The sequence below is a fragment of the Palaemon carinicauda genome, chromosome 14 (assembly GCF_036898095.1).
Source record: "Palaemon carinicauda isolate YSFRI2023 chromosome 14, ASM3689809v2, whole genome shotgun sequence".
NCBI classification, from domain to species: Eukaryota; Metazoa; Arthropoda; class Malacostraca; order Decapoda; family Palaemonidae; genus Palaemon; species Palaemon carinicauda.
Genome location: NC_090738.1, coordinates 116,291,562 through 116,306,571, shown reverse-complemented (window position 1 = coordinate 116,306,571; position 15,010 = coordinate 116,291,562). Strand labels below are relative to the sequence as shown.

Genomic DNA, 15,010 nt, shown 5'->3' with positions numbered 1-15,010 from the left:
ATTCATTCCTCGTCTGCGGAAGAGGTTTCTCGACAGAAACGCTGGACCAAGGTCTCACGACCTCTCAAGCGCAAGGTCCCTTCCGAGCGAGTCCAACGGCCCAGGTGTAGCCACTGGGTCAGTTCGGACTCGCCGCAGTCTTCCGAAGACTGCACACCTCCCAAGAGAGGTAGAGTGGTTCCGCAACAGGCAATCACTCCGTCTGTTGCCGCACCAACCGCTGTAGACCCTAAGTGGTCTTTGCTGCAGTCTATGCAGACTCAGCTAGCTTCCTTCATGCAGGAGTATCGTGCTGAGAAGGTTGACGCTGCACCCGTTAACCTACAACCTGCCACGGTTGTGCGCTCAGCTGACACTGCGGCTGCCTGCTCCCACACTCCGGCTGTGAGAGCTCCACCACCGATGCGCAGTCGACCCTGCCAGACGCATGTTGACGTTAGCCGACGTGCGGCACCCTCCGTTGACATGCGTGAGCTACCGCATCAGCAGGAAGGTGGAGTCAAGCGGCCGTGTTTTGACGCGATGCGTCAGTCTCCGCAACCCACGGCAGTCCCCACCACGCACCACCACTCCGCTTTGGTTGTTGCCAGCTCTCAGACTGACCAACAGCGGCATGACGTTGGATCCAGTGCAGCTACGCATGCACCCGTGCTGCCGGATTCAGCCGTTCAGCTTTCTTCTCCTCCTTTGCCGCTTCCTCCTCAGCATTCGGATGAAGGAATCTCTGATGACGACGAAGCTGCGCATTTGGACGATCAACACTCCGACATAGATGAACCCAAGACTACGCCTCCCTCCTTAGACTTTAGGAAAGTCCTTGCCCTGTTTAATAGTTGTATCCGGACCAGTTTGTGTCTGCAGCTCCACACTGACCTCCCTCTGAGTTCGCTTTAGGCATGCAGTCAGCAGCTCCTGCCTTTACGAAGCTCGTACTCGCTCGCTCGTCCAAGAGAGCTTTAAGGGTACTGGGAGAGTGGCTGCAGGCCAAGAAGCAACTTGGGAAGACTACCTTCATGTTTCCCCCGGCCAAGCTTGCTTCCAGATCTAGCGTCTGGTATGCCACAGGAGAGGTTCTCGGCTTGGGAGTTCCTGCCTCTGCCCAGGGCGACTTCTCAAGTCTGGTAGACTCTCCCCGCAGACTGGCTATGAGACGGTCCAAGATTTGCTGGACTTCTTCGGACATGGACCATCTTTTGAAGGGAGTTTTCCGTGCGTTTGAGATCTTTAACTTCCTGGACTGGTGTTTGGGAGCGTTGAGCAGAAAGACCTCCCCTTCGGATAAGGACTCTGCCATGCTCATCATGTCCTGCATGGACAAAGCCATTCGGGATGGGTCTGGCGAGCTTGCGGCTTCTTTCGTGTCTGGAGTTCTCAAGAAGCGAGATCACCTTTGCTCCTTCTTGTCGGCGGGAGTCACACCATGTCAGAAGTCAGAGCTGATGTTTGCTCCGCTATCGAAGTGTCTCTTTCCTGAAGAGCTGATCAAGGGGATTGCCGCCTCGTTGATCCAGAAAGACACCCATGACCTGGTGGCGTCATCCGCACGTAAAGTCACAGCTTTACCTTCCGTGCCTAGACCTAGGATGGACACACCAGCGTCTAGGTTCATTCCGCCCTTTCGTGGCAGAACCTCCAGCAGAGGAGGTACCCGTGCCGATAGTCAACGTGGCAACAAGAAGAAGGGTTCCAAGTCCTCTAGAGGCAGAGTCTGACTGCCATCTTCTCCAGACAGCAGTGGGAGCCAGGCTCAAGAACTACTGGCAGGCCTGGGAGAACAGGGGTGCAGACGCACAGTCTGTGAAGTTACTCAGAGAGGGGTACAGGATTCCATTCTTGCGCAAGCCCCCTCTAGCAACAACTCCCATCGACCTCTCTCCCAGGTACAGAGAGGAGGACAAGAGGCTAGCTTTACAGCAAGAGGTGTCTCTCTTGCTACAAAAGGGAGCGGTAGTCATAGTCCGGGACCATCAATCCCCGGGCTTCTACAACCGTCTCTTCTTAGTGGCGAAGAAGACAGGAGGGTGGAGACCGGTGCTAGACGTCAGTGCTCTAAATGTCTTTGTCACCAAGCAGACGTTCACCATGGAGACGACGAAGTCGGTGCTAGCATCGGTCAGGAAGGAAGACTGGATGGTCTCGTTAGACCTAAAGGACGCGTACTTTCACGTCCCCATCCACCCAGATTCCCAACCTTTTCTAAGGTTCGTCTTTGGGAAGGTGGTTTACCAGTTCCAAGCCCTGTGCTTTGGTCTAAGCACGGCACCTCTAGTGTTTACCAAACTGATGAGGAATATTGCCAAATTCCTGCATTTAGCAGACATCAGAGCCTCCCTCTATTTGGACGACTGGCTTTTAAGAGCTGCGTCAAGTCGTCGCTGTCTGGAGAATCTAAAATGGACTCTGGATCTGACCAAGGAATTGGGTCTCCTGGTCAATATAGAAAAGTCCCAACTCGTCCCATCCCAAACTATAGTCTATCTAGGTATGGAGATTCAGAGTCAAGCTTTTCGGGCTTTTCCGTCGGCCCCCAGAATCAGTCAAGCCCAAGAATGCATCCAGAGCATGCTGAAGAGGAACCGATGTTCAGTCAGACAGTGGATAAGTCTGATAGGGACGCTTTCATCGCTGGACCAGTTCATCGCGTTAGGGAGACTCCACCTCCGACCCCTTCAGTATCACCTAGCTGCTCACTGGAGAAAGGACATGACGCTAGAAGCGGTCTCAGTTCCTATCTCCGAGAAGATGAAGTCTGCACTGACTTGGTGGAAGAACAACATTCTTCTCAGGGAAGGTCTACCACTGGCTGTTCAGACCCCCGACCACCTTCTCTTCTCGGACGCATCGGACACGGGCTGGGGTGCGACACTGGACGGTCGGGAATGCTCGGGCACGTGGAATCCGGATCAAAGAGCACTACACATCAACTGCAAGGAGCTACTAGCAGTTCATCTGGCCTTGAGAAGCTTCAAGTCCCTCCTTCTAGGCAAGGTGGTGGAGGTGAACTCCGACAACACCACAGCCTTGGCGTACATCTCCAAGCAAGGAGGGACTCATTCGATGACGTTGTTCGAGATCGCAAGGGACCTCCTCACCTGGTCAAGAGATCGAAACATATCTCTTGTAACGAGGTTCATTCAAGGCGACATGAATGTCATGGCAGACCGCCTCAGCCGGAAGGGTCAGATCATCCCTACAGAATGGACCCTTCACAAGAATGTTTGCAACAGACTATGGACCCTGTGGGGTCAGCCCACCATAGATCTGTTCGCTACCTCGATGACCAAGAGGCTCCCAAATTATTGCTCACCGATTCCGGACCCAGCAGCAGTTCACATAGATGCCTTTCTTCTGGATTGGTCCCATCTAGACCTTTATGCGTTCCCCCCGTTCAAGATTGTCAACAAGGTACTGCAGAAGTTCGCCTCTCACGAAGGGACAAGGTTGACGTTGGTTGCTCCCCTCTGGCCCGTGAGAGAATGGTTCACCGAGGTACTGCAATGGCTAGTAGACGTTCCCAGGACTCTTCCTCTAAGAGTGGACCTTCTGCGTCAGCCGCATGTAAAGAAGGTACACCCAAGCCTCCACGCTCTTCGTCTGACTGCCTTCAGACTATCGAAAGACTCTCAAGAGCTAGAGGCTTTTCGAAGGAGGCAGCCAGAGCGATTGCCAGAGCAAGGAGGACATCCACTCTCAAGGTCTACCAGTCAAAATGGGAAGTCTTCCGAAGCTGGTGCAAGGCGAATTCAGTATCCTCAACCAGTACCTCTGTAACTCAGATAGCTGACTTCCTTTTACACCTAAGGAAGGTAAGATCCCTTTCAGCTCCTACGATCAAAGGTTACAGAAGCATGTTGGCAGCAGTCTTCCGCCACAGAGGCTTAGATCTTTCCAACAACAAAGATCTACAGGACCTCCTTAAATCTTTTGAGACCTCAAAGGAGCGTCGGTTAGCCACACCAGGTTGGAACTTAGACGTGGTTTTAAGGTTCCTGATGTCAGCAAGGTTCGAACCGCTTCAATCAGCCTCTTTTAAAGATCTCACTTTGAAGACTCTTTTCCTCGTTTGCTTAGCAACAGCTAAAAGAGTCAGTGAGATACACGCCTTCAGCAGGAACATAGGATTTACATCTGAAACGGCTACATGTTCCTTACAGCTTGGTTTTTTAGCTAAAAACGAACTCCCTTCTCGTCCTTGGCCCAAATCGTTCGAGATTCCAAGTCTGTCCAGTTTGGTTGGAAACGAACAAGAGAGAGTACTATGCCCAGTAAGAGCTCTTAAGTACTATTTAAGACGTACGAAGCCATTACGAGGACAATCAGAAGCTTTATGGTGTTCTATTAAGAAACCTGCTTTACCGATGTCGAAGAACGCAGTTTCTTATTACATCAGACTTTTGATTAGAGAAGCCCATTCTCATCTGAATGAGGAGGACCATGCTTTGCTGAAGGTAAGGACACATGAAGTTAGAGCTGTCGCAACTTCAGTGGCCTTCAAACAAAACAGATCTCTGCAGAGTGTAATGGATGCAACCTATTGGAGAAGCAAGTCAGTGTTCGCATCATTTTACCTTAAAGATGTCCAGTCTCTTTACGAGAACTGCTACACCCTGGGACCATTCGTAGCAGCGAGTGCAGTAGTAGGTGAGGGCTCAACCACTACATTCCCATAATCCCATAACCTTTTTTAATCTTTCTCTTGAAATGCTTTTTATTGTTGTTTTTGGGTTGTACGGAAGGCTAAGAAGCCTTTCGCATCCTGGTTGATTTGGCGGGTGGTCAAATTCTTTCTTGAGAAGCGCCTAGATTAGAGGTTGTGATGAGGTCCTTTAGTATGGGTTGCAGCCCTTCATACTTCAGCACCTAGGAGTCGCTCAGCATCCTAAGAGGATCGCGAGGCTCAGTAAGGAAGACGTACTTAAAAAGGCAGAGTAATGGTTCAAGTCGACTTCCTTACCAGGTACTTATTAATTTTATGTTTGTTATTTTGAATAACTGCTAAAATGAAATACGGGATAATTAGCTTCTAATGTTAACATGTATGCTGGTCTCCACCCACCCCCCTGGGTGTGAATCAGCTACATGATCACCGGGTAAGATTAATATTGAAAAATGTTATTTTCATTAGTAAAATAAATTTTTGAATATACTTACCCGGTGATCATGAATTAAAGGACCCACCCTTCCTCCCCATAGAGACCCAGTGGACCGAGGAGAAAATTGGTTCTGTGTTGACAAGAAGTACTTGAGTACCTACTCGACAGATGGCGCTGTTGTTGTACACCCCCACCTGTATAGCGATCGCTGGCGTATCCCGCCCGTAGGTTTTTTCTGTCGGGCAGCAGAGCTGCAGCTACATGATCACCGGGTAAGTATATTCAAAAATTTATTTTACTAATGAAAATAACATTTTTGGAGTAGTGTAAAAAATTCTGTATTCTACGATTAGAAAACATAAAAATTAATTTTCATTACCATTGCAATCTCTGATATACAGTGTGATTTGTAATGGTTATTTGTCAAAAATAGGTTAAAACATATTGTAACAGGAGTGTAGTAAGTAAAAAATACAGACACTATCTTTTACCAGGCCCAACAAACTCATTACACCCAATTACCTATTGACCCATGTTTGACAACTTACCATACCACCTATTCATCAGAAAAAATACCATGTCGCTCAATAGAATTAACTTTGAAGTTTTGTAACACTATAACAAGAGAAAGAGGAAAAAATATTTTTTTACATGCTTAGAGTAAATGAAAAGGCATTGGTAAATTTATTGATTAAATTCTGAATGGTAGCATTTTTGTGAAGATAATTGCAACATTGAGCCATTGTAAAATTATATCTACTCAATTCTCAAGTTAAATATCTACCTGGTCAGGTCAAGTGCTGTGTATTTTGGTATGGGTATGATAGAAGATGCTGACAGCAAATTATTATTATCATCATCATCATCATCTAAGCTACAACCCTAGTTTGAGAAGCAGGATGCTATAAGTCCAGGGGCTCCAACAAGGAAAAATAGCCCAGTTAGGAAAGGAAATAAGGCAATAAGTAAACTACAAGAGAAGCAATAAACAATACAAATATTATAAGAACCATAACAACATAAACAGAATTTTATGAAAAATCTCTTTTTTTAGATTTTTACTGTTTTTTTTTTTTTTTAGGTAAAAAGTTGCCAGATGATGTCAATCCTCGGGCTGTCTTTGCAAATAATGAGCTTGACCTCAGGGATGTTGAGGTTTATGGATTTGACTATGATTATACACTGGCCAATTATGAATCCTCCGTGGAACATTTGATTTATGACCTTGGGAAAAAGGTACTCATATCAAAATACAAGGTAAGTTTTTTCTGTTTTTATTTAATTTTCAAAGGTATATTCTAATGGAAATTCAAAAGCTGATGCCTCCCAGTATGCTATGCTTTTGGTCTTTAAATAAGTCAAACCCCTCAATGTTTTGTTTAAGAGACAAAAGAAGATGGCCGGTAGTTGAGAACATCTACTATTTTTCTGTTAGTAACACTATGTACAGCTTTAGGATTTCCCGATCTTTGCTAATTATCCAGGAAAGTATTTGAATGATTTAAATCCAATTTGAATAAGGTACTCTGTTACCTTCAAGGTGCGCACAACTTTATATGCCATTTCCTTCTCTTGAAAGTAAGAGTCCTGCGCTAACAAATGCAAAGAGCAACAGTTCAGAGAGGGCTGGAATATAAATTGCTATCAGGATTAAGTTGATACCAAGAATCAATATAAGAGTTCCCATAGTAATATGAGCTATATTAGCATACAGTACTCCCTAAAGATTGAAAATATAAATAATGTCAGGATAACAAATTGTCCACAAAAACTGTCATAACCTGAACCTCGCAAATGTCAAGAACATGGCACCAGACAGAATTCTTGACTACTGAACCTGATCAGATCCATGGCCTTGCAGTTGTCAGAAATTGCAACCTTGGCCACAGTAGCAATCTGGACAGCTATTCACACTAAGACTGGGCTTATACATATGTAAGAAAAACTTGGGCAAAGTAGCAGGTCATTGACAAGTAACTTGACAGAATGGCTAGGGCTCATGCCAAGGAGGCAGCAGTCTGTATTAGCCTTGTTTGCTCCTTATTCATTCCTTTAACTTAAGTTTCACTCTGCTTACCAATAAACAACAGATAGATCAAAGTGTGAGAGTACTCTCCCAATTGCTGGAAATCAAGAAAAGCTTCTGAGACTGTGGGCAGGCTTCCCCTTACACTCCTGGCACTTGTGACAAAGGAAAAAATTATATTACAACTTTAGAACCATTTTGAGAACTCTGAATAAATCCATATCTTGGTCATAATTAACAACTCCTTTACCTAAACCCTAAACTGAATCTGGCCCATGCTCAAATTTTTGAGGGAACAGAAGCCAATGAAGGTGGTAGTGACAGCAGTGCATAAGGCTTGTCCATCTGTAGGAAACTTCTCTGCAGTTACTGTTAATCTCCCATGGACATTGTAATTGTAAACTTTAGCAGACATCAAAGATTGGAAGACCGGAAAGGTCTCTAAGGCAAACCAGAATTTCTTTTTTTTTTTTTTCTCCTGGACCAAAATATCAGAACATTTTAAGAACTATCTAGATATTCCACCCAAATAAAACAGATCACAAGGTCCCAAAGCCCCATGCCAAAATATCTAGAATTCTTGGCTAACTAGTAACAAAGGTCTTGGGTTTGACCAGCACTATCATGTGAGACCCAATGTATCAGAAGATATCTTTTAAATGCTAAAGGGTTGTTGGCTTATTTTGGTCAAGCTTTGTCTGTTTTTTATATGATTCTTTACATGTTGGTTAACATGGTCATGAAGAACAGAGTTGCAGCAAGAAGAGAGCTCTGGAATTTAGTTTCCTCTTCCAACTTGAAGAATCTCCTCCTGGCAGACAGTATGGACCTTTACTTGTCTCCAGAAGAGATTATGAAGCTGTTAGGCAAACTGGACTTGGCTATAGTCAAGGGAACAATGAGAAGAGACTAGTGTGTAGCTACAAGCAGAAGTGGCAATCAGCAGCCAGCCCATTCTTCCTAGCCCAGGAGTAGGGAATAAAGGACTCTTGATAGAAGGTTCTACTTTGGTGAAAATACCTCTGGCAAAAGGAAAGCAGTCTCCCTTCCTGCTTGGTAGAAGTTGCCAGTTTTATGTTTTTATTCTCAAGGCAAAGTATACTCGGTGCTATTTATCTTTCATTTTGTGTACTGTAGTTGCAAATCTAATTTTCAGTGGTTCATAAATGTTTCAACATGTCTTCTCTTTAAATCTTATCACAATGATGCATGATATAGTAACTATTTAAATACAAAATTTATTTAGAGCATCACTAATTATAAATATCCTAAATATTGTTGGGTCCCAAATGTTGCTTAGAGTATTAGAAAGTTTTAGCGGTGGGTATATCCTGGGGTCCCCTTTTTGTTTTGTTTCATTTGTTGATGTTGGCTACCCCCCAAAATTGGGGGAAGTGCCTTTGCATATGTATGTATGTATATCCTGGGGTTACTGTTTTTATCAATATTTGTTCCGACCAGAATACAAACCATTGTTCTGTACATAGAAGATAACAGCACAAGCTGGAACACAGATATAAAAACTTTTAACAAGGTGTTAACAACTGATCTGGTTGTTACTAGTGGGTAGCGGGTAAGAACCGGGCCCCTACTCACTCGGTACAAGCCCACTTTGATTTCAGTCGTCGTTAAGAACGGACAGTCTCTTCCATGCTCCTGGAACTGGTCTTGAACTTTATTAATCTACTCTTTCGCAGGTGTGAGCGGTATGTGTGTTTTAAGGTTTGCACAACATGCGGGTTTGTCCTGGCATAGCAGGCCACTCTTGCAGAGTATTTATTTCATTTGTAGAGACGGATCCTCACTTGCTTTGCCTTTCGTGCATAAGACACTCGTGTATGCAACTTCTCCATGCAATGAGTGTGGGGAGTGAGCATCATCTCATTTGAACCGGTGTGCAGGAGGAGGAAGAAGTCTAAAAGGGGTTTTTCATCTTCTGGGTATTCCTCGAAGAAATCTTGACTTCTTCCTCCCTCTCCTTGTACCTTCCCTCACAGTTTGTGTTAGAATATGTGAAAAGTTACGAAATTATGCAGCGTGCATCCGAAAACAAGCTCCTGTAATTGACTTCGGCGGGTGTTATTAAATTTAGACTTGCCATCACAGTACTGTACTTCATAATCTCTTTATTTGTTGACATTGTTTATTGATAAAACCTATATCTGAGGGAGAAATTAATGTTAGTAAATAAGTTTCGATTAACATTACGTGGTAATTATTCAAAAACAATAATGCTATTCTGACTAAATACTTTACACCAATCAGCTAGTAGGAAACTTTTCTGAACTAAAAGGGCACCCCTGAGAGCGAGTGTAAATGCACCTCATTGAAAAAAATTTAGTATAGATGGGTGCTCTGCAAGTGGTATAGCTTTCTTTGCTCCATCACAGGACTATTAGCAGTAGTTCAAGGACTAAGGTTATGGTTTTAGTCTGGGATGAATGGAAAAAATTACTGGCTTCTTTTCTTTTCTTCATCTTCTTGGGCCTTACCTGCAGTTAGGTCTTGTGTAGCTGTTAGTTATATATATGGTGATATTTATTATGTCTTCATTCTGCTTGTGAGTGAGAGATGGGGTCTGAGTAAATCATAGTGTTTATATTTGCAAATCTATTGCTTATATTTTGGCTAGACCGTGTCACGGTATTCTTACACTCACTTCCCACCCTTGCACGGGCCATCAACCTGATGGTAGTGTCATGCCACTGGTTAACGAGGTGTCAGGATGCTTATCTCACACATTTCTATGATTAGATGAAGCAATCCAGGCTAATAAAGTTCCAGCCAGTTGGAAAGAGGTCTTCCACCCACCATAGGGTGAGTCTCCTATGTAAAGAACAATGGTTTATATTTGTATCGAAAGAAATGACAAATTTAGAAGTAATGTACAGTATATTTTTCCTAGCTATATAAACCTTGATTTACACAAATGTTATCTAGCATCACCTACCCACAGAAGTCCCATCTGTAATCAAAGTGGAGCTGTAGTGAGTGAGCAGGGAGAGATGCTACGCACCCCGCTACCAACTGGTAACAGTCGTTATGGTTGTGTATCAGTACGGTTGTTGACACCTCGGTAGTATTAAAAACCGTGTCCCAGTTTGCACTATTATAATGTAAAGAATTCAGGTTTGTATTGTTAGGAAAAATACAGATTACTTAAAAAATTTTAATTCTATGGTACAGTAAATGCAAATATGGAATGGTATGAAAATTATGTGAGGGGAGAAATAGAATTGTTATTGATATTATTTTAGTTCATGACTTTTTCAATTATCTCACTTTCCTAACTCCTCAGAAGTCTTGTGATCAGCTATGTAACTAACAAGTAAGGTATTTGAGAGTTGATACACCTTTTTAACCATTTTAATAGAACGAGTTCGTGAGATTGATTGGTTCTCTTAGACCACCAAGCATGGTTTCTACCCTTCAGTAAAAATATGATACTGCACTAGTTGGTCTCCCAGAGAGAAGGGATATCAAGGTTGAGAGATTTATTTTGCCTTATTTTGAGGTCAAGAAGCTCAAGCTTTGTGGGAATTAGCTATGAGACTCCAAGATAAGTGTTAAAACAATAAATCTTATTATTAAAATTGCTTTTCAGGCTTCAATAGAATAACATCATTGGTTGTCTTTATCAAACTTGTATAGACTTTCACTTATTATCCCTTATAATAAAAACTTTGACAATGATTATGTTTTCAGTATACAGTATTTAAGTCATATTGCAGTATGAATAAATTAGAAATTATTGTAGTTTACAGTACAATGTTCTTGATAGTAACCACAAAATCTTATTTCCACAGTATCCAGATGAAATCAAAGATCTCCAGTACAATCGCGAGTTTGCTGTCCGCGGCCTTCATTATGACATAGAGCATGGTCTCTTAATGAAGCTGGACCAGTTTCAACAAATTCAAAATGGCTCTATATACCGTGGTCTTACAGACCTTAAACCTGAAGAAGTTATAGATATATATGGAAGTAGATCTTTACCCTTATATTATGTTGAAGGACATCTAAGAGGCGTAAGTAAGCAAAGTTTTTACTTAAATTATTAGTAAAATATGGTCATGGGAATGATATTGAATGACCAATATTCAGTTAGACAGGTTTGCAGGGATATTGCCATAATTTATTTAACAGTAGTGAAATATAAAATATCTCTCTTTCATTATATCTAGGGTATTTTTTGGGAAGAGCTCATTTCGAATTTTATTGTAATGTGAATATTCAATGGAAAGTCTTTTAAAACAATTTGTTTTATAAATGCAAACCATTGTTTTTATCTTCACCACCAACATTTTATACATTCTAGACCAAGTCCCAATCTACTGGTGTTACAATCTAACACATGAACTTATAAGTTTTATAATGAATTACCTGGGCATGAAAGTTGTTAAATGGTAGAGTGTGACAAATTAGGTTAGTATTGCTGGGGCAGTTTCAAAGCCATTGTAATAAATTTTAAATATTTAACTTAGCCGGTGAATATATAGCTGCAACTCTGTTGCTTGACAGACAACTCTACGGAAAAACTCGCCAGCGATCGCTACACAGGTTGCGGGTGTGCCCAACAGCACCATCTGTCGACCAGATACCCAGCTCTTATGTAAACAAAGACTCAATTTTCTCTCTGTCGACGTGTCGACAAGACGTACTTTACTCGCTGTTGCTAAACTGGAGTTTTTTCACATCTAATTGGTGAAGTACTATATTCTAGTTTTGAGCTTTCGCTGTGCAGGGTTTTTCTTCAAATAAATCCTTGAACTCTTTTTTGTATCGGATTCTTTGTTGATGACTTAGATCGTTTTTTGGAATTTTCCCTTGACCAATTCAAAATGGCTGACCCTTCACAAGTTCCCAAATTTAGGAAATGCAATGCTAGGGACTGTTCTAGGCGTCTTCCGAAGGCTTCTATCGACCCTCACACTGTTTGTTCCAATTGTCGGGGTAAAACCTGTCAATTGGAAGATCGGTGTGAGGAGTGCGTTGGCCTTTCGGAATTCGATTTTATCGAATTTCAAAAGTACACACGTAGGCTAGAGAGAGATAGAGTTAGGAGAAGTTCTTCTCGATCTATTGATGTATCCTCTCCTCATGCCCCACAACCTATTCCTTCCCCTGTAGTGGTTGCTCCTACCCCCCTCCTGGCACTCAGGAACCATCGATGGCTGACATGATGCGTGCCATCCAGGCTCTGGGTGAGAGAGTTGAGTCCCTTGCTAGTGACCGTAATCAGCTCATGGCGGATGTTAAGGAGCTTAAGTGCCAAAGTGCAGTGGGAAGTGCTAAAGTGCCAAGTGATAGTGTTGTGGACAGTGTTGCGCTTGAGGGTTCGTCTGTTCGTGCCTGTCGTCCTCCTAGTCCGGGACCTCTTGCAAGCTCCCAAGTCCAGGGGAGAAGCAATGTCGTACGACGCATGGGTTCGAGAGGCTTTAATCAGCGAACAGACGTTCCCTCCGTGGTATCGGGCGTATCTCCCCAAGATCGCTCCTACCTACCTAAGACGAGAGAGCCCATTTATACCTCGTCGTCTGAAGGTGTTTCTCGCAAGAAACTTTGGACCAAGGTCTCGCGACCGTTAAAACGTAAATCGGTCCCTTCAGCACAAGTCCAACGGCCCGGTTGTAGCCACTGGGTCAGTTCGGACTCGTTGCCGTCATCCGATGACTGCTCACCGCCTAAGAGAGGCAAAGCGGTACCGCTTCAGACACTAACACCGTCTGTCGCCGCACCTGCTCCCGTAGACCCTAAGTGGTCTTTACTGCAAGACATGCAGTCTAAGCTTACGTCTCTGATGCAGGACTTTCATGCGGAGAAGGTTGCTGCCGTACCAGCTAGTGCAGTACCTAGCCTACAACCCTCCAAGCGATCGGTTGTGCGTCCTGTGGACGCTGAGGTAACCTTCTCACGCTCACCAGTTGAGAGAGTTCCTCCACCCATGCGTTCCAGTGTGGTCTGCCAGCCGCATGTTGACGTTAAGCGACGCACGGAGGTTGGCTTTGACGTTCTGGATGTTCAACAACCTTCAGAGTTGCCTTGTTTTGACGCGGTGCGTCAACCTCCGCAACCCAGTGTGGTTTCCACTGCGCAACCCAGTCAGTCTAGACAGTCTCGGGTAGACGCTGTGCGTCCTCGCGCTACCATGGTTGTTGCCAGCTCACAGACTGGGCAGCAGGTCCATGACGTTGCGTCCGGCTCAGTCACGCATGCACCAGTGCGACCGGACTCAGCAAACCAGCCGTTACCCACTCCGTTGCCGTTTCCTCATCAGTTGTCGGATGAGGAACTTTCTGATGATGATGTTGCTGCGCATCAAGATGAACAACAATCAGAATTGGACGAGCCTAAGTCTACTCAACCCTCTTTGGACTTTAGAAAAGTTTTGGCTATTTTCAAAGAGCTGTTTCCTGACCAGTTTGTTTCTGTGGCTCCTCGTTCTCCGCCTTCAGAGTTTGTTTTAGGCATGCCTTCTACCGCACCTACCTTTACTAGACTCGTCCTCGCACGCTCGTCCAAGAGAGCTTTGCGGGTGATAGGAGACTGGTTACAGTCCAAGAAGAGTTTAGGGAAGACAGCATTTGCTTTTCCCCCTGCTAGACTCTCTTCTAGATCGAGCGTCTGGTATGCCACGGGAGAAGTTCTCGGCTTGGGAGTTCCTGCCTCTGCCCAGGGCGACTTCTCAAGTCTTGTAGACTCTCCCCGCCGCCTTGCCATGAGACGCTCAAAGATTTGTTGGTCATCATCGGACCTGGACCACCTTTTGAAAGGAATCTTTAGGGCCTTTGAAGTTTTTAACTTCTTAGACTGGTGCCTAGGAGCCCTAAGCAGGAAGATCTCTTCGACAGATAAAGAGACTTCCTTGCTCATTGTATCCTGCATGGACAAGGCTGTCCGTGATGGGTCTAATGAGCTTGCTGCATCATTTGTGTCCGGAGTCCTAAAAAAGCGAGAATCTCTCTGCTCATTCCTTTCTGCTGGAGTTACACCGTGCCAGAGATCTGAGGTTCTCTTTGCTCCTCTTTCCAAGTGCCTTTTTCCAGAAGTCCTGATAAAGGAAATAGCCGCTTCGTTAGTGCAGAAGGACACTCACGATCTTGTTGCGTCCTCAGCTCACAAAGCTCCCCCTTTGCCTGCCTTGTCAGCTAGACCAAGGATGGACACTCCAGCATCTCGCTTTATTCCACCCTTTCGTGGCAGAGCCTCCAGCAGAGGAGGTGCTCGTGCCGAAGGGAAGCGAGGGAAGAAGAAAGGATCCAAGTCCTTTAAGGGCAGAGTCTGACTGCCCGCAACTTCAGACAGCAGTGGGAGCCAGACTCAAGAACTTCTGGCAGGCCTGGGAGAAGAGAGGCGCAGATGCACAATCTGTGAAGTTGCTCAGAGAGGGGTACAAGATCCCTTTTGTACGGAAACCCCCTCTAGCAACGTCTCCATCGATCTCTCTCCCAGGTACAGAAAGGAAGAAAAGAGACGAGCCTTGAAACGGGAAGTGTCTCTTTTGCTAGAGAAGGGAGCGGTGGTCAAAGTCTCGGACCTTCAATCTCCGGGATTCTACAACCGCCTCTTCTTGGTTTTAAAGAAGACAGGAGGGTGGAGGCCGGTGCTAGACGTCAGTACTCTGAATGTCTTTGTCACAAAGACGACGTTCTCCATGGAGACCACAAAGTCAGTCTTAGCAGCGGTCAGAAGGGAAGACTGGATGGTCTCTTTAGACCTAAGGGACGCCTACTTCCACGTCCCCATCCACCCAGACTCCCAACCTTTTCTGAGATTCGTTTTCGAAAAGGTGGTCTACCAGTTTCGGGCCCTGTGCTTTGGCCTAAGCACAGCTCCTCTCGTGTTTACGAGGCTGATGAGGAATGTAGCCAAATTCATCCATTTATCGGAC

At 44.6% G+C, this 15,010-nt stretch overlaps 1 protein-coding gene across 4 annotated transcripts in view; it reads left to right on the top strand.

Moving 5' to 3' along the window:
- The window catches only part of Nt5c (5' nucleotidase C), a 62,217-nt gene that overhangs the window by 9,985 nt on the left and 37,222 nt on the right, over positions 1-15,010 (top strand). For all 4 annotated transcript variants that reach the window (XR_011046526.1, XR_011046525.1, XM_068387208.1 and 1 more), the window contains exons 2-3: positions 6,175-6,350; positions 10,926-11,147. Coding sequence is in view for 2 of the 4 variants with exons in the window: in XM_068387208.1 (XP_068243309.1) it covers positions 6,175-6,350; positions 10,926-11,147 (398 nt within the window). In the remaining 2 variants the exon portion in view is untranslated. The remainder of the gene's footprint in view (positions 1-6,174; positions 6,351-10,925; positions 11,148-15,010) is intronic.